This window comes from Corvus moneduloides, chromosome 9, assembly GCF_009650955.1.
Source record: "Corvus moneduloides isolate bCorMon1 chromosome 9, bCorMon1.pri, whole genome shotgun sequence".
Lineage (NCBI taxonomy): Eukaryota > Metazoa > Chordata > Aves > Passeriformes > Corvidae > Corvus > Corvus moneduloides.
The window spans coordinates 16,830,760-16,850,813 of record NC_045484.1 but is presented as its reverse complement, the minus strand read 5'-3'; the positions used below and the strand labels follow the sequence as shown (position 1 = coordinate 16,850,813).

Genomic DNA, 20,054 nt, shown 5'->3' with positions numbered 1-20,054 from the left:
TTCCGCTCGGACCCAGCGGGCGTTGGGGCCACTCCGGGACCCGCACCCCGTCCCACCGAAACCTCCGGTGGGGTTTAAGTTGCCTTTCGCAAGTGTCACCTTCTCTATTTTTATTTTCTAGCAGCCAGCATTAATGGCTTTCTCACTTCCTCCACCTCCTCCAACGGCTCGGGTTATTTAAACGCCGGCACCCGGGGGGGGGTGGGGGGGGAGGTTGCTGCCTGTGAGCCGGCACGGCCGCGGCGCCGTACCGAGGAGCTCTGAGGTGGACAGGCACGGCTGCGGTGCCGGGAGCTGTCCGCAGGGCCGGTGGGGCGGCTCCGCAGGTGAGCAGAGGGGCTGGGCCGGAGCCGGGCGCGGCGCTTTTGTCCGCCGCAGCTCCCCCGCCCCCGGCCCGTCAGCGGCGCCGCCTGCCTCGCCCCATTGGCTGCGCGGGCGGTAACGTGACACCGGCGGCCAGCGGGGCCCGCCCCAGACGCGCCGGTTGGAGCCGGTGCCTCGCGCTGCGCCGCCGGCTGCCGCGCGGACGGAGCGCGCGGACCCAGCGCCGCTGCGCGGGCGGGCCGGGGGTGGCGGCGGCAGGTAAGGGAGGGGCGGCTGCCGCTGACAGGTGCCCCGCGGCCCCGGCGTGCGAGGGAGGGACGGGTGGAAGGAGGGGGAGCAGCACGGAGCGGGGCTTTCCGAGGGCAGCTCTCGCCGTCCGCGCTTTTCCCGGGCTTGCCCCTCCGCCAGCGGAGCGGGAGGGCGCTGCCGTCTCGCGGGGTGCCCGGCGCCGCTCGTCCGGTGGCCCGGTGAGCCTGCGCGGCGGCCGCCCCTTCCCTCGGCGGCGCCCGGCAGCGGGGCCGCTCACCTGCCGTAGCCCCGCGGGCCGGCCGAGGCGGAGAGGAACTGGGCGCGGGGCGCCGAGCGGGTCTGTGGCCGCCCCGGGGCCCGCGGGCGGGGCTCGGCGAAAACCGCTCTGTGCTTTGCGTAACCGATATCTGCGCGTGTCCTCGGGTGACCCGGGCGCTACAGGTCGCCTGGGGCCGCTTTCCGCCGCCCCGGGCTCCTCCGTCCGGGCGGCAGCTGTCACCCTTCGGCCCCGGGCGTGGAGGCGGCACCTGCCCTCGAGAAAGTGGCAGGCGGGAGCCAAGTCCCAGCCTCCCCGCAAGGGAGAGAAGAGTTAACTCAGTGTTGAGGCCTGACAGTTCTGCGCATCGAACAAGAACCGTCCTATTTGTTGTTGTCTTCCTTTCCTCTGTCTGGCCAATGCACTTCTCGTCTCAGCAACTCTGATCTTGTAGCAGCCCCTTGCGTGGCAGCCTCTCTTTGCGCCCTGGCTGGGTTGCGCGAGTGGCCTCAGGCTGACTTTGTGCCCGTCTGCTCAGGGGTGAAACTCAGGCAGCTTTCCTGGCTTCGGGTCCCTGGTGAATGCTGCAGTTGACCAGTTATGTAGGAGTGATTAAAGTGGACTTCCCTAAAGCTTAATTTTATATTAAGAATGTTATTAATTATGCTGATAAGGTAAACTGTGTTTGATTTGGCCTCTAGTGTGGTCATTTAAAACTATACCTGTGAGGTAGTCCTAGAACAAGCTAAAAGCTATGTGATCACTTCTGGTTTCAAGTATTTAAGCTATAAGCTCTGCTGACTCACAGCTTTCTTTCTTTCTTTGTTGAAAGGATAAGGTAAGGCATCAGTTATTTCAGGTGTCTTGGAATTTTTCCTTACATACCTTCCTCGCAGGGGGGGCAATGAATTAGGCCTTATTGATGTGTACTGTTTAACTTAAACTTTCAAGAGAGCAGTGAAGGAAAAACCCATGAGTATTAAGTAGTGAAATATTACAGTACTTGTAGAATTTATTAAGTATTGTCTATCTGTATTGTATGTGTTTTCTTTACTCTGTGTAGCTCAGCTGACAGTGTGGGGAATAGGAGAGTTATCCTAAGGAACTTTTCTTCAGTATATGTGGCCCTGAGCAGGGCAAAGGACATGAAATGAAATGAGAGCAGAAAGGAGAATGATTATGGCAGAGAACCAGTAGTTAGTATATAATACAGGGGGGGTTTTTTAAGGGTTTTCTTGAGTGTTTAAAGCATTCTGTTGTAGTCAGATAACAAAATGTTTATCAGAGTTTTACATTAGCACATATTATTACATTCTACTGAATTTTACATTGATGTAATGCAATTGACTTTCAACTTCAGTAGGATTCATGTAACTTTTAGGAATTTGCTTGCTCCCTTACACTTTTGAGAGAAGGGAGTTGCTGGTCTGACTTGTATTTGTCCCCTCTTTCAGGGAAACAGGATTTTCATGGGGAGAAAATTGCCTTTTGTTTATTGCAAGTTACCAATACAGCTGTTGTTTGAAGTTAATGAAAGCATGTTGAATAATTTTTAGAGAGGGACCAACAGTGCTAAAGAAACATCCATCAATATTTCAGCATTGTAAAATGAACCTTGTAGAGCAGTATGTCACTGTCAAACAAGTATTTTTCTAAGGGATTTCTGAAGGGGGGTGAAGAGGGAGGGAAATCTTGTCTTGCTTTAGCTGCTGCTGTGCCTGCTCTGCCTGATGCGCTACAGGTAGCAAAAGAGACTGTGGCACCAGTAATACTGCTTCAGCTTACAATACCTACTGCTAAAGCCATAAAGCTTTACTCAGCTAGGATTAGGAATGGATGTTTCATGTGACTAAGGGGATAAGGTGTGGTTTATATGGGTCTCAGTGCTGCCTATCTAAACGTTTCACACTGCTCTCTGTATTCTAAGCGCTAACCTGTGGGCTGTATTTATCCTTAGGCATCCTTATAACAGCTGTTCAACTGTTGTCTTGTAAATGGTGTTATTCTGCCAGTTGCTCTTGCAGTTACTCTTTTTAAAGATAAGTTAGCAGTCAGTGCTGCGGTTATGAAGCTATTTGGTTCAGATATCCTAGGTAGCCATGTAGAAGGGTGAGAAATGTAAAGTGGAATTAATATTCTAATGTTAACGTACGTTGTCTTTAATGTTTAAGTGGTATAGGTTATATAATTCCAATTAGAGTTTTACCAGACTTGGTGAGTGGGCTTCAGTGTATTGTACCTATGCATGGGTTTGGGGATTATTTTCCCCAAGAGTTGTTAGTGTGTTACAAATGAGTTCTGGATTTAATTTTTAGCTACTTGAAATCAAATTGCAATTCAGTATTGAACTAAAGTGTCATAATACTTATGAGTAGTTTGCCCAGCTATCTGATTTAAACTTATTGATATGAAAAGGCTGTGTTTTGTAGTGGTGTAGTACCTTGGAAGGAAGGCAGATGATGCAACTCTCAGTAAAGCTGTTACAAATGCAGTTTGAGGTATAATGCTGACATACCCTCTTCTGATGTACACCTGAGAGGATTCTAGGGTCTTTCAACAATCAGAAGCGAATTGTGGAGAACTTGTTATGGACTATTTTCAATTTAATTCTCATTGGCGTTGTTCTGTTTCAAAATAATGTATTTGCACACACTGAAATAAATTATGTGACTGCATTTCCATCTCAGCTTCTAAGTACATTTGGATGCTGTAAACTGGAATGCAATTTCTTATACTGAAACTGAGAATTTAGTTGACTGTGAGAAACTGAACGGGTTAAAAATGCTGGTGTCTAGTGATGCCAGTAAGAATGTGGTAGTAACACAATCTGGTTGCTACTTATTGTTAGTGTAATTTAGACATTGTTACAAACATATTGTTTCTTTTTGAGATAATACTCTGAATTGTGATTTTAGTTAGCAAAGTTTCAGTTTTGTGGCACAACAGCTACAAAACTGGTCATGTAGTTTATTCAGGCTTAATTAAAGTGACATTGATTTTTTAGAGCTCTTATTTCAAACCCCAGAAAATGTAACCCCTTATTTCCCAGACATTATTGCTTTAGTTTTCTGGGGAAAATATCAGTATTCTGTGAGTAGTTCAGGTTGTGAAGTATTTACTTAGTTACTTTCTGGTAGCTAAATAAAATCATCTGCATCCAAATATGAGGATCTACTGAGCTAAAATTTAATAATTGCACATTGTGATTTTAATGCTGAAGTATTAGTCCTTTGAACTAATTTTTCCATCTGAATGAAAGCAAAATCTTGGTGTGCATTTGTTGTGTAATCCAAAATATTTGAAGGCGGGAGGGAATTTGAAAATTTTTAACTAAAAACTGTTTCTAGGCTGTGTTTAAATTATTTACAAGATGAACTTTAATTTTCAACCCATGCCAATGCAAGTGTGAAACTGATTATTACTTTTCCAGTGCCTTTGCAGTACAGGAAAACTGTTTTCCAAATAAACACTTTTTATTAAACATTAACATTGCTTGAATACTAACTTTGCAGTAACACTGACTGCAAAGTTGGGAAAATTATTGCTTAATTGAAGCAAGATGGGATATGTCAATACTCAAGTGCTTTACTGAACAGGAGTTAAAAGCAGTGTCTGCTTTGCTTCAAATTTTGATTCAGTTTCTTACAAATATGGAGCTAGATGTTTTTTACTTCAAAGTTCTTAATTGATTCAGGTGATGATAAAACCCTGACTCTTGTTTTTGTAGTTCTTAAACTTGGCTTCATACCCAAGTGTGTTTCTGATAATGCTGCTGTCATTTTTATATCATACTAGTCTAGCCCATAGAGCAATTTCAAATACAAATTCATATTCAGATACAAATACTTTGACTAGTAAAAACACTTTCTCCAGCCCTCTCCTCAAATTAAGTCCAAGGTGTTAAGGATTGTGTTCTAGCTGAAATAGGCCACAACCTATGCTTCTAGAAAGGCCTGTACTAGTGAGGCCAGCTGTTGGGTCTCTTAAGACAGCCTACTCAAAAAAGGAAATTTTGCGCCGCAGGAGACTTGCACAGCACACTTGGGTTGATGGAAGTACAACGCGTGAACATAGGTCCTGAACTAACTTGGTGTTTGTTCAGGAAACAAAGCAGGATTACTGTGGATTTGCTGTAGAATTCAAGTCTGATCACTTGTTTGTGCTTCTGAAACTTAGCGTTGTCCTAGGAGATGCTTCTGATAAGCACAACAGGGCTTTCAGCTCTCCTGATCCCATGCATATGGGCAGCTCTGAACTGTAGAGTTATGTTCAGGCATGCAGTTGGGACACTGTCACCCAGTATGTGCAGTGGGGAATTTGTCTTTCAGCCCGTTCCGTTTGTTAAAAGAAGAGAAGATGTAGCTGGTTGCTTTGTCCTATTAGTAAATCCGTAATGCAGAGTAATATGAATAGGAAGAGACTTAAGAGACTGAGGGAGTTGTGCAGCCAGATTGCACTCTGCTGGAGGATTGGTAAAGCCTATTCAATTTCCATTTCAAGCAGGCTTGTATTAACTCCAGAGTCTCAAGTTTTTTCTATTCTCACCTGGGGGGGGGGGGCGGGGCTGGGATTCCTTAAAAAGGTAATAAGATGGGTTACAGGAGAACTGGCATACAAAGAGTGCCTGAGTTTGCATCAGATAACAATTGGAAATTTATCTGTTCTCATTATTCTGTTCTAGCTGTTTAGACCAAACATCTAGAATCAAGTGTTTCAGCTTGTCAGGCTGGCTGTCAAGAGTAACTGTCTTTCCTGTTAAACAAGATGAAAACCTGCCGCTTCTGAGAGGAGATATGAGCCGCTACTGAAAATCCAAATCAGCTTTCCAATGTCAGAACTAATAGAGTGAAATCAGATGTGTTTCTGTATTGCTGCCCTGATAATTATATTTTCCTAGATGCAATTAAGTTCTTGTCTGTGGAAGTAATAATATTCCCTTCTAGAAAGTTCTCCATTAATCTTATGCAGCATCAGGAAAACTTAAAACTAAAAGATTATTTTTTGACCATTCTTAAATCTTGTAGCTATATTTGTACATGGTAATAATTATCTTGCAGGGACAGAATATATTTGGTGTATATTTTTTGTGACCTCAGTTGCAGTTTCCATTCTCAACACCTGCTATCCTGAGGCAATACTGCTTGGTCTTAGCAGTCTATAAATGTTGAAAAAACATCAGCATCCTTTTTTTGGCCAAATGATGAAATTTTAAGTTATTGTACTAGATAACTGTTCATATTTTAGAAACAGAATTATTCTAGGTAGAATGAGGACTACAAATACAAGTTAATATTTCTGAGATTGGACAGAGGTGATAACTGTCTGACTACTATTAGAAAAAGGAAAAGTGTGTGTGCTTCCAGCTCTCAGAACCTAATAGAAGCTTAGTACAATCCAGAACAGTCTCTCTAAATACTTAGTAAGAAATTATTACTGTATAATATTCTTCATTTAAATACTTCTTAGAGAATAGCAGAAATGTTACCATGATTTTACAGTTGCGAAGTTTGAGTTGGAAAGAAGTAAAATTACTTGCATGAAGCGATCCAGCTGTCAGAAGTTATTAATTAAATATTGGGATGAAACAAGATATGTCTCTATTGTATGATCAATACAAAGCACTCTCTTCTGAACAGGTGCTTGCGTTGATATTCATTGTAGTCAGTATTTTAGAGGCTGATATGTCTCTTAAGTTTAACTTATAACCTTAATTTATATATTTTAAAAATGCATCTCTGATCTTGGAAATAGTACTGAGACAGTAAAGCTGTACAAAAGAGTGCTTACTAGAAATGCTCACATTTGATTTGGAGTCCAGATTCTGCTTGGTTCATTAGGGATCTTAGAAAGCACCATGGCTATGAATGGAGTGGTAGGTTCTGGACAAGTAGACAGCTTGTTCTCAAAGAGATCCATCATGGTGATGCAATTACATGAAAAAAAAGCTGGTCTACTGTTCATTTTACTGTATTTTTTTACCATTAGTAGGCTTATCTATTTAACACTGTAACATACTTGTTCAGAAACTTAGGTTTGTACCTACTTACTAATTTTTCTCCATTTTATTTTGTAGGGTTTTTGTGTAAACTGTTTGTCTCACCTATCTCTTTGCTTTTAAACTTGGGTTTAAACTGAATCTTTTCCTCACTAGTACAGGCCTTTCTAGAAGCATAGGTTGTGGCCTTTTTCAGCTAGAACACAATCCTTAACACCTTGGACTTAATTTGAGGAGAGGGCTGGAGAAAGTGTTTTTACTAGTCAAAGTATTTGTATCTGAATGTGAATTTGTATTTGAATTGGGCTAGACTAGTATGATATAAAAAGCGCACAACATAACTTTTAAATACAAATTTTATAATGCAACTTCGTTACAGAGTTTAATCTTCAAAGTAGTTGACTTGTTTTCACCCTCCCATCTGCTACTGAGAATTAAGTTTAAGTAACTTCATGCACTTGGGCAGACCTAACAGCAGATGTGATTCAGTACCTATAACGTGGCCCACAGGTATGTAATTTTAATAACTTAGGCAACTGGAATGTTTGAATGTAGTCCATCTCCCTAGTGAGTGTTGGACCAATGACATATTTTACAAAGTTTACCTCTGAACTGGCCTTCCTTGAATAGAGAAAATGCTCAATACTTGCATATCAATAATACTTAATGCAAAGTTAATGTGGCTCAAGGAAGACATTGGTCTGTTTTGGAGTGCTGCAGGCATAGGAAAGAAATGCATAATGTAATGTATCTAATCCTGCACAGTCAGATTTCAGGAGTAAGTCTTGTGCTTGTAAAGCAAATCAAATTGGAGTAAAGCATATTTTCAATTAAGATTAGACTGCAACTTTATAAAGACTTTAGACTAGGTAAAGTATTTTTCTTGCATTAAGTGTACCGGAGAGAGAAAAAAAGGTGAAACTGCCTTTAAGTTGTTTTTAGACCTTTTGTGTTGAACCTGGGAATGTTCAGGCTTTTAGATAGTTGAGGAAACCGAAATATATTTGCCATGTTCTAGTCTTGTTTTTCTCAGCTTGAGGAAGATATGGCAGTGGTAGAGTGAGGTAGTAGTTGCTTAATTTTAAGGGGTTTTTTTAATCAACTTATGTGCTGTGCAGTTAACTCTGAAGCAGTAGCAGAGAAGGGTAAGTCTTGTAAAAATATTAGTGTAGCCCAACTTACTAAATTTTAAACTATGCTTGCAGTTTTTTCCCTCAGAAATTACTTGGCTATATAGACTCATGTAAGCCTTCCCGAGAGAGCAAGGACTAATTCTTAAGCAGCATAAAACTTTGCTATTACTATTCTATAACTTATGTTCAGCTGTCTTGAGAGCAGGAGTGTTTAAGAAGGGCAAGGGCCTCTAGTCAGTCCAGGTACAGATCATTGAGATTGTCTGTAGTTGTAATTTCTGAGTATTTGGAAGGACTTTGGGTCTTTGATTATTTGAGAGGTTGATATGGCAAACTTGTAATAATGTTAGTGTAGTGTTGAAGATCCAGTGGTTGAGGAATATGCTGGTTATTGTAGAGTGTGGGAATGTCTTTGGGTTTGTTTTAAATACAAAAGGATAATCACTTATACATGTTTAATTGTCACCTGTGATCTCCTTCAGAATGAGCTGAAAAGAAGCTTTCTCTAATCTTGTTTGTGTTGTTCTGCATTCAGTGGAATGCAGATTCAAAACCACAATCCCTATCAAAAAGGTCCTACAGCTGAGTCTGTGCGTGCACACAGGTGACCAAAGTACAGATTCTGAAAGACCATGTATCACTGCTTGAAAAAGGGAGAGGCAGTTATGTAAATGCTTCTGCTACGAGTAATTATGGCAGTATCATTCTTTATGGAGTCACTTGCACCAGAACTCTTGCAGTACCTGGCTATTCATTGTTTACAGAGTACTTGAGAAAGGAAGCAGTAACGTGCCAATAAAAGGAGAAGTTTTTGCCAGGAAAGATCTGTTTTGGTGATGCGTGTGTATGGGTAAAATTTGTTTATTTTTTTTTCCCTTTGGGAATTTTCATGAGGATTTATTTGCAAGTGGAGGTTCAGGCTGTGCATGTAAAACCATAAGCAGGTACTGGGAATCTCATAGGGGAGTCTCAAAACTGCCTATGAAGCCAAACTGATTGTGTGTTTAGTTTATTATTGGACTTAATTTTCCATCCAAAACTTGAGAAGAAAAAGTGATCTATTTAAATTAGGTAGAAGCTAAGTTAGTACTGTAGTTCAGGAAGGACTTTTGATAGAAAATTGATAAAACAGCTACAGTACATAGTGTGTCAGCATCTTCTTATCTAATTTGAGAAGCAACTGCAAGAGTCTAAAGAGACTGGCTGAAAACTTGGTGGCTGTGTTTGAGGGGGAGGGAAAAAAAGCAAGTCAGGGGCCATGGGAATACCTGTCAAGGTATGCTTTAGTTGTATAAATCTATCTTGATTAAATTAGTGTGTTGGAAACACAAGTTAAATACCCTTGAAGGAGGACAAGAAAGGCAGTTGCCTTGCTGCAAAGATATCCCTAACTAAATGTGCCTAAAAATTATGTGAGCAATGACCAAATGACAGAGTAATGCAATGCCAAGTACCCTTTTGGCAGCTGGGGGTGGTGGTGGGTATCTGATGCTTATAGATAATATTTTTCAAAATGAGAGCCTTTTACTCACATTCTGGATATGTTTCTGTTGATCAGATTTAGTAAGTCTTGAAGTAACTAAAAATTACCTAGATATTAGTGATCTTTTTTACTTTATTTTTCTGGCCTATGTCTCTGTATTGGTCTGGTGTAACTCTCCTGAAGTCATCATTTTGCCTGGGGCTAAACTTCATTCTCTCTTCTTCTAAGAAAGATTGCCAATTGAGTTAGGCCACTTTGAAAAGCTTTTATGGCTTTGATATGGGTTGAAAGCTGCTGGAGATGAGGTTTATCAAATCCATTACAGTTCAGTGTTATTCCATTTGATTAGTCACTTTTGGCATACAGATAGGATTTGAAAGAAAAATGTCTTCAACAAAATTATTATCAATAATTCACATGTTTACATTACAGTTGTTTATACTGCGTACTCCTCCAATGGGAAGCTTTATTTCATACACATAGAACTGTAATGGATTCACCTGCTTCATTGGAAGGCTTCAGAAAGTAGCCCTTCACCAGACCAGATTTCAAGTATTTAAATACTCAATACTGTGACATTTACTTCCTGCTAGAAAGTGTTATAATACCACAGCAAGGATGTAGTCTTTTTTCTGGAATCTCTGATGGGGACTAACAGCTTTCCATTGCAAGGCAGAGAGGTGACAAAGCATTTTTTAGAAACAGACTTCACAAAGTTACATGAGTCAGTCTCACCCTGAGTTCTCAATCTGTACAAAAACAAAACACTTTTTTTTTTAATTAGCATTACATCATTGGTTGAAAAAGGTGTACTGAGTGGTGCAAGCTCTCAAGTATACCAATATGCTTTTCACAGAATTGGCTTAAGTTTCATTTTCTGTTTTCCTTTTTGTAAATTTTAGGGAAAATACTTTATCAAAGAGTGTTAACTGTTTTATTGTACTCTGAATTTTTTCCTTCGTACTGAATAGGTATGCCTTATTCCCCAAGGAATATATTACTTACTCCTGTAAGCATTTAGTTACATGAATCATCCTAAAACATTAGTATCTCCCCAAGTCCCTGATGAGGTTTACATGTTTGTCAGGAAAAGAATTGCTCCCATACTCATGTTCAGTAGACCTTTCACACTATGTTAAACTCTCAGCCAACTTAGTGACAATTTTGACTTTTTGAGTGTTTTTCTTTATTAAAAATTTGCTATTTTTACCTTTTGATCTTACTTTTTTTCATCGTTCAATATATTCATCTCTTAGTGTGTTCTTTACAACTTCAACAGAGGTCCCAAGTCTTTCATTTTTATAACAAAGTTCAAGTAAGAAGAATTGACTGGTTTTAATTTGAAGTTGGAAGTGGAAAAAAAAGTTTATTTTCTTCTGTTTACATTCAAATCAAGCATGTTTGGCTTGAGTCAAGATGTGATCCAGGTATTCTTTGCAGAATGAAAGCCTTAATTTGAATGGGTTTAGTATCTCTTTGTGCTTTTATACCAACAAATTTATATTCAAACCACAAGAATTATATCAAAAGATCTCATTTTAAAGGCATTTGAGATGTGCTTTTGGAAGTTGAGGTGGAGTGATTGAAGGAATTGCTATTTCCCAGCTGTGTAGAGTATCTCAGCTGCAGAACTTTTAACTTTACTTAAATACAATAACTGTTGAGCTTTTTTTTCTAAGCTTTTAGTGCTCGGAAAGGGGACAGTGAGAGAGGCCAATACTTTATCTCTACTTTAGGAAAAGCAACTTTCAGATAGTGAACAAGTAAATAATTTGAAGGGGGTGGTATCTTGTAGGTCCTTAGATCTTTTACTCTTAGAATGTTTGCATCTCTAAAATGCTGTTGTGGAAGGAGTAATGAGCTACTGTTCTAATACTCACAGTTTTTGGACCAAATATTTCACAATCTTATGACAATTTATTTTCCTTCCAGGAGTGTATTGTAACCATCCAGTCCTTATTCAGCTGCTTTCCCTTGGGTGGGCCTGGTAAGTTTTTGTATTTTATTATAAATAGCTTTGTCAGTGCAAGAAGGGTTAATTTATTTTCAGTCATTCTTTCCACTTGAATGTGGAGTAAGAATAAGGTTCAGCTATTGTTTGACTTTTTGTAACAGTTTGTCAGCTCTGTTTAAAATTGAAATGTACAGTACCAACATATTATAAATGAGAACCAGCATGTGCCCAGGTGGCCAAGAAGGCCAGTGGCCTGGCCTGTATCAAAAACAGTGTAGCCAGGGGGACCAGGGCAGTTCCCCGGGTTGGGAACTTGTGAGGTCCCAACTCGAGTGCTGTGTCCAGTTCTGGGCCCCACGTGACAAGAAAGACAGTGAGGGGCTGGAGTGAGCCCAGAGAAGGACAGTGGAGCTGGGGAAGGGTCTGGAGCACAAGTTCTGTGAGGAGCAGCTGGGGGAGCTCAGCCTGGAGAAAAGGAGGATCAGGGGGAACTTACCAGTCTCTACAACTGCCTGAAAGGAGCGTGTAGCCAGGTGGGGGTCAGTTTCCCAAGTAACAAGTTCATAGTTGTTTGGGGGAAAAAATTACTTCCTCATTGAAATAGGGCTAGCTGTAGGCAGTTTCCCCTCGGTGTTTGGGGATTTTTGTGTTGATGTAACTGCAAAGCTTTTATTTCGCATTCTGCATGATCACATAGGAGTACAGACTGTTCCATTTCATGTAGCTGTAGCAATGCAGAGCTTAATGGATGCACAATGAGGCAGCAGTTCTAATGCAAGCTGAAATGTTTGCTCTTTATTTAGGTTAAGGCATTGCAAATAAGTATATTCAATATTTTCTCCATCCAGAATGAAGACAAATGTAAAGATGGCATGTCCGAGGAATTTTAAAAGGTGTAGACCTCCTGACTGAGCAGTGCTGTTTTTTATTCTCTTTAATTAGTAAAGTAAGTATGAATCAAACCTATGCTTCTGAGAGTTAAATGTGTCACTTACATATATATAAACAGCAATATTGAACAATAATAAATTGTGCCACCTTAATTTTTATTCTGCCAATATGCTTAATTCTCTTGATGGGAGAAGATGGGGAATTATACATAAGAATATGTAATACAAAATGCCTTTTGGGGAATTTGTATATTTTTAACTGGGTAGAATTATTTAATCTGGTAGAAAGTTCTAAATTACAAGAGTCATCATGTTAATGTACCACTCTGATTTTGGAATTCTTCATAAATAAGAAATCACTTATGTAAGTCAATGATGGTAGTGAAGGCCTGCTTTAACTTATACCTGCTTGTTGCTTCTACTGGAGCAGTGCCCAATTGTTTGGTTAAAATATACCTTCTCCTAATCTCTTGTGCTAGTTTCGCTCTCTAAGTTTTTGCATTCCAAGTACCTTTCCTTAAAATAAATCCATGAGATGATGGCTGGGGTCAGGTCCCAGAAGTTCTTGGATCCTTTCACTATGCTCTGGAGTCCAAGCCACATGTTACATGTATTTAAGACTGTGAAAACGGTAATAAACTTCAAGTATTTAATGGTGAGATAAATTGTTTTTAACAATTATCTAAGAATGTCTTTTCTTTTTTCTTCTACCAGCTGCTGTTCTCTCACAGGTGAAAGTCATGATCACGCTAACAGAACTCAAATGCTTAGCAGATGCCCAGTCATCCTACCACATACTAAAACCATGGTGGGATGTCTTCTGGTATTACCTCACCATGATAATGCTGCTACTTGCTGTGCTTGCTGGGGCTCTCCAGCTTACTCAAACCAGAGTATTGTGTTGTCTTCCTTGCAAGCTAGAATTTGACAATCATTGTGCTGTGCCTTGGGATTTAGTTAAAGCCAACCTTAACATGTCAGCTAGCTCGACAGCACCGATAATCATCCCGCTTAAAATCCAGAATTATCTCCATCGGCAGCAGTATTCCTACATTGATGCAGTATGTTATGAGCGACAACTTCACTGGTTTGCCAAATTTTTTCCATACCTAGTGCTTTTGCATACCTTTATTTTTGCGGCTTGCAGTAATTTCTGGCTTTACTATCCTAGTACAAGTTCCAGGCTTGAGCACTTTGTAGCTGTTCTTCAGAAGTGTTTTGACTCTCCGTGGACAACACGTGCCCTCTCAGAAACAGTTGCTGAGCAGTCTGCGAGGAAGTTGCCGATAGCCAAATCAAAAACAGTGATTTCATCACCTCAGTGTTCAGGAGACATAGGGGCCAGCAGACAGTCCCTGCCATATTCACAACCTGGCTTGGAAACAACTGGAAGAGAAAATTCAAGTGTTCTTGATAAAAAAGAAGGGGAACAAGCTAAAGCTATATTTGAAAAAGTGAAGAAATTCAGAGTACACGCCGAAGAAAAGGATGTCGTATACACAGTGTATATGAAACAGATTATAGTGAAAGTCTTTGTAGTTGTCATAATAGTAATTTATGTCCCCTACTATTTATCCTTTATTACACTTGAAATTGATTGTGTGGTTAATGTTCAAGCCTTTACAGGCTACAAAAGGTACCAGTGTGTTTATTCGCTAGCAGAAATTTTTAAAGTTTTGGCTTCATTTTATGTTGTTTTAGTGATCTTCTATGGGTTAACTTGTACTTACAGTTTGTGGTGGATGTTAAGAAGTTCACTTAAGCAATACTCTTTTGAGAAGTTGAGAGAGAAAAGTAATTACACTGATATACCTGATGTAAAGAATGACTTTGCATTTATTCTTCACTTGGCAGATCAGTATGATCCTCTTTATTCCCAGCGATTCTCAATATTCCTGTCTGATTTGAGTGAGAATGAACTCAAACAGATAAATCTTAACAATGAATGGTCAGTGGAAAAACTGAAAAATAAACTAGTAAGAAATTCCCAAGAGAAGACTGAACTTCACCTTTTCATGTTAAATGGTCTTCCAGACAGTGTCTTTGAACTGACAGAAATAGAAGTCCTAAGCCTGGAACTTATTCCCGAAGCCAAACTTCCTTCAGCTGTGACCCAGCTTGTCAATCTCAAAGAACTCAATGTTTATCATTCATCACTAACGATGGATTATCCAGCAGTCAACTTTTTAGAAGAAAATCTGAAAACCTTGCGTTTGAAATCTAGTGAGATGGGAAGAATTCCGTTTTGGGTCTTTCATCTAAAAAACCTGCAAGAATTGTGCTTAACAGGATATTTCATGCTAGATCATCACAACTCCATATACAATGATGGCTTTCAGGGGCTAAAAAATCTGAGATCCATTCACTTAAAAAACAACCTTTCCCGTATACCTCAAGTGATTACAGATCTTCTGCCTTCTTTACAACACTTGTCTATCAACAATGAGGGAAATAAGCTGATAGTGCTAAATAACCTGAAGAAGCTGGTAAACCTGAGAACCTTGGAATTAATCTGCTGCGATTTAGAGCGCATTCCCCATTCCATTTTTACCCTAAACAATTTGCATGAAATTGACTTAAAAGAAAATAACCTCAGAACAGTGGAAGAAATAATTAGTTTCCAACATCTTAAAAATCTTTCTTGCTTAAAATTGTGGCACAACAGTATTTCATATGTCCCAGTGCAGATTGGTGCATTATCAAACCTGGAACAGTTGTATCTAAATTATAATAATATTAAGAATGTTCCATTGCAGCTATTTCTTTGTAGAAAGTTACACTATTTGGATCTTAGCTATAATAAGCTAACCTCCATCCCTGAAGAAATTGGTTATCTGACCAACCTGCAGTACTTGGCTTTGACAAAAAACCACGTAAGTAGAACTTTGAATTACTACTCAAAACCAAAAATAGATATTTAACCTACTATTTCTTCTGGAACTGCCTCTAGCTTGAAGTGCTTTTGTGGTGTTCATGATTAAAGCAAACCCAGAGAAAAGGGGTGGTGCTTGTTTAATTACTAAAGCTTTGGAATCAGCAAAGCTCACCTAATACTATCCTGGTTTGTAGCGGCTTAAGGGCTTTGGTCCAGAGACAGTATAGGTTAGCATGGCTGCAGAAACGCATCTTTCCTTGCCCTGCAGCTGTCAATCCTATGTAGTATTTTAATGGAAGTGAACAGCATTTAATTTTTACCTTAAAATGTCAAACTGAAAGCTAAAGTTAATCAGCAGCTGGTTGATAAGCAGCTCAGGTCTGTGATGGGGAAGAGGGAAATAGTTATGGTTGGTAACCTCATCAGCAGTGCTAAACTCTCTGGCTCATTAGTGTGGGGCTCAGGCTTGTGACTTCTTTTGAGGCTTATAATTGTTTTCATTGGTGAGGCTTGTTTTGGATGTTACATGTCAGTAGAGTGGGCCAAGATTACTGTACTGCACAGGTAACTGCTTGTACAGGTTTCACAACACAGGAGCTGCTAGTGTCTCTCCACAGCCTGTGCTTGTTCTTAAGTGATTCTCAGGAGACAGTGGGCTCTTCCTCTCCCCTGCCCCCTGCGCTCCTCTGCATGCACGCATGGATGTGCTCCCCCTTCCAGGCTTGGTGTGTGCCAGGAGCTAAGCAGCTTTGTAACAAAACAGGTATAATAAAACCATTGTAGTGCTCTCAAGCACTTGATCACATAATGATAGAGAAATTACAGTCTTCCTTTTCCTTTCATAAACTAAGAGGGATTTTTACCCTAAAATAAAAACTGGAAATGTCAAAACATGCAGCTGTACCTAGGCTAACAACTTCTAATGTACTTTATTTTTGTTCTTCTCTTTTCTTTTTCTAGATTGAAATGCTGCCTGATGGATTATTTCAGTGCAAAAAGCTGCAATTTCTTCTTCTGGGAAATAACAGTCTGATGAATTTGTCCCCTTTTGTGGGTCAGCTACTGAATCTTGTTCACTTAGAGCTCATTGGAAACTATCTTGAATCCCTTCCTGCTGAACTGGAAGAATGTCAGTTCTTAAAGCGAAATAATCTAATTGTAGAAGAAAGGTTGTTAAAAACACTTCCCCCTCGTGTAAGAGAGCGTTTGCAGGCATGCTCAGATAAGTCCTAAGTTTAAAATGAAACTCTGCATCATTGCATTCTACAAGTCTTGCTTAATATATCTCTAAAAATCTGTATATGTAGAGAGGAGTGAAGGAAAGAGAGCGATTTACAAATCAGTCTTAAATGCATTGAACTGAGTCGATTGTATTGGAAAAGAAAATTTTACTTAGATTCAAATAAAAGATGCAGCCTTTTACAGGTAAACATGTTTGAAAATTTTAGAACATGAATTGTTGTTTAGGTTCTACTGATTGAAATAATTCAGCTAAATGTTTATGGTAGTATTGATGTGGAAGAGCTGATTGCCTGGCTATAGTGAGAGTGTATATACTTTTTTCCTATGAGAATTTTTTCTGTTGATAGTGATGATTTTAAACAGTTTCATCTCCTGCCATATGAGGTCTAAGAACTGTCTGGAATTAGTTTCTAAATATGAATTCTTCTCTAACTTAGGATGTATTAAATTAAGAGCTTAAACTATTTGAGCAGTTTATTTGCATGGGGTATACTGAAAGTAATTTTTCATCATAACTTAATTTTTAAAAGCTTTTGACAAGTACTAAGCATTAATTCTATAATTGTGGAAGATGCCATTTGAATCTTACTATTAAATACCTAGAACTGGTTTCAGCATTTTGTCTTAAAAATAGTAAATACAAAATTAATTGTTGCCTAGAAATTGAGAAGAATCAGAAGAATCTGAAGTGACTGTTGTGCGCATGTCCTAGAGAACCAATCTTACATTACTGATCTTCAGAGACAGTGATGGCAAACAGAACACAATATAGTTGCAAAGTTGTCTTCGGTATGTTGTGAGCATCACAGGTTTTAGTGTAGTGTATGTTTCTGATTAATATTTTTATAACTTCTCATTACTGACTGCCTCAGTGCAGCTTCTCCACACCCAGTTATTGCGGAGAGGATGAAGGACATTTGTGTTAGATAGGGACAGAAGGACACAGATAAAACAAACTAAATAATCACACATCTTATATGCACTTAGGAGGAAAAGACAGGAAGCATTATAAGCTTTGCCTCTTCTAGGGATGTAATAATTTCATAAATCATAGTGGTGGGATAAACTCTTATGCCATCCTTAATACTTGCAAAACTGGGTGGAAATAAAACGTTTCCTGACTTCATTCTTCTGCTGTGCGCTGTTTTATTATATTTGAAGTCTTAATTGTCATGATGTTTATCATGTTCACTAAAAACATAAGTTATGCCCCTGGGGAAGGAACAGGTTAGCATGCTTTTCAAAAACATACTTTAAAACTTTAACATAGTACAAAAAGTTTTGGAAAACTAATCTCAATTATGGGATTAATAAACAGATGAAGTAAACTGTGCCCTTAATGACTTTGTGTTCAAGAAATGTGCTAACAGACTGTATTCCAGTTTGTAATAACAAATCATCACAGATAAAACTAATTTTAGTATTAGACTACTTTTAGTCATCTCTTGCTCCCATTCCACTGCCAGTTTTGTGGAGTGTGAAGTTTATTTTGAAAGAAAATGCCCAAACAAATCTGATCAACATGAAAGTAGATGTCTTTGCAGGAGCAGTGCAAGAGGTGCATGTTTATCCACTGTACTGATGGCATTCCAAAGACCTTTGTAGTGGGAGCACTTTTCTTCTCAGGGAACCAAAATGTGGTAAAACTATTGCTTTCTATGTAGTTCTAGAAACGTTTAAACTGGTTACTTGTGTTTATGTGCAGACTAGTGCTGCTGGAACAGTGTTTCATAATGTCCGTATGTAACTCCCCCAAACTCTGTCAACTAATTTTGAGTTGTATAACAGTCCCATAGGAATTGACATAGTTCACCAACAGAGCTAGTACATGTGATTAAACCACAGTGCATTGATTTACACCCCTGTGGCAAAACTTGTGTTAATAATTGCAATAGGCCTGTCTGGACTTCATAACTTAACATTAAAGAACACTTTATGCCAGAATTTGACATGTTATACTTGCAGTCTAATAATTTATATCAGATTAAATGAGCATTTTCTTTAAAGCTTTTTTTCTGAATTGGAAGGCTTTGTTGAAAAAGTTAAATCAGCAAGTAACTGACTTGGCCAATAGCTTCAACTTTTTAAGAATGCATCAGTCCTTTTACGTAATCAGTCAAACTGATGAAGGCAAATAATTATCTTAAATGTGCATTTTACACTAGTTCTGTCAGGAGTGAAATAACAGAAATAACTTGGAGAAAGGTACTTCATTTCTAAAATGGTAGCTTCAAAGGATTTGAGAAATTACCCAAATGCATAATTGATAGTAATATTGTTTTATAGGCTAAATGGGTTACATTTTTTGCAGACTTTATTTGTCACTCTGCACCCCCTCAAGAGGGTTGGATTATTTTAGCTGCATGTTTGGGCGTTTGAAAAACACCCAGACAAAAGCTGGAAAGTGTAAAGGCTATAATGTCTAGCCTTGCTTTCAAACCACAGTGTGCCTTTACTATCCCTTTTGTACCATGAAACCTAATCCAAGTGCTTAGAATTGAGGGTGGAGACAAATGTAACCCTGAATTCCTTGAATTCACTTCAGCCATCACCTTAATACTCACTATTTCTTCAAAACAAGGGAATTTTCAGGGAATCAATTTATGAATCCGCTGTCAAACTTTGTACAATAATACTGTTGGCAATCTAGTCTTTGTATAAAAAATAATTTCCAATCAAAAAAAGGCTTTTCAACTTGTGTTGTATTGTGTTTAAGAACTTTGTATTGTGACCTTCCGTATCATCAACATTTTGTTTAAAGATTAAATTTTTGTTTGCATTACAATTCTACGAACTGTTCTTTATTTTTTATAAGAGATGTTGCTTTTAATGCAAAGCTCAGAAGTCTGCTTCCAGCTATCTGTATCTGTGTGGTAGCAGGTCTATCTTCCACAGGAAAGTGTGAAGATAATGAACAGTAGTGGGAAATGAACACTATGCTCCGTGTCAAAACAGTTTTCATATTCTGGACTAGGAGAGAAGTTCTTGTGTTGATTTAGAACTAAGCTTCCTTCTTAATTGTTGCTACAGAACCTTTTCCAAGTCTCCCACTTCGATTTTTGTGAGCTGGGTAAGTATCAAATGCAGACTGGAATTATACTGGGAGAAGCAGGTTGGCAATGATTCTCTTCCCAGCTTGGCACATACAGCTGTTCTGTGGCTAAACTGCCATAAATAATGCTGCTTGTGGTAAATCATGAATGTATTTCAAGTATTGCACATGATATGAGCTCAAACTAGCTCATTTCTCTTGAAATGTGAGATGATACCTGATGGCTTTTTCTGTGGGCCTGGGTTTGACTCCATGTTTTTAAGGAAGAAGCTCAGATATGCAAGTAGTGTTACATTTTCAAGTGCTAGCTTTTTATTTTTCAAAATAAGAACCTTCCTAGTAAGTTTTACAGAACTGTAGCCTTTTCTTCTTGGAGATGAAATGAAATAACTAATAAAAAATGATGCAGCTTTCCTGTTTCGAGGAGGTAGTGTTAGTAAAATAAGGCAGATAATGATTTTTAAAACTGTTTTTTTCATGCCCCTACAGATTCATATATTTTGTTTTCATGGCAACGTATTGTTGCTCTAATAGTTTAATTTTTTTAGTCAATAGATTTTCATTATGTTAACGTACTTCCTTGGTTATGTGGCCTTTCCGT

General features: G+C 39.1%; 1 protein-coding gene across 1 annotated transcript; it reads left to right on the top strand.

Moving 5' to 3' along the window:
* The first annotated feature begins 499 nt into the window (after positions 1-499).
* LRRC8B (leucine rich repeat containing 8 VRAC subunit B) lies at positions 500-19,191 on the top strand. Its single transcript, XM_032117786.1, has 5 exons — positions 500-582; positions 11,373-11,427; positions 12,243-12,340; positions 12,999-15,157; positions 16,120-19,191. The coding sequence occupies exons 4-5, from the start codon at positions 13,025-13,027 to the stop codon at positions 16,390-16,392; spliced, it is 2,406 nt and encodes an 801-aa protein (XP_031973677.1). The 5' UTR covers positions 500-582; positions 11,373-11,427; positions 12,243-12,340; positions 12,999-13,024; the 3' UTR covers positions 16,393-19,191.
* Positions 19,192-20,054: the final 863 nt, after the last annotated feature.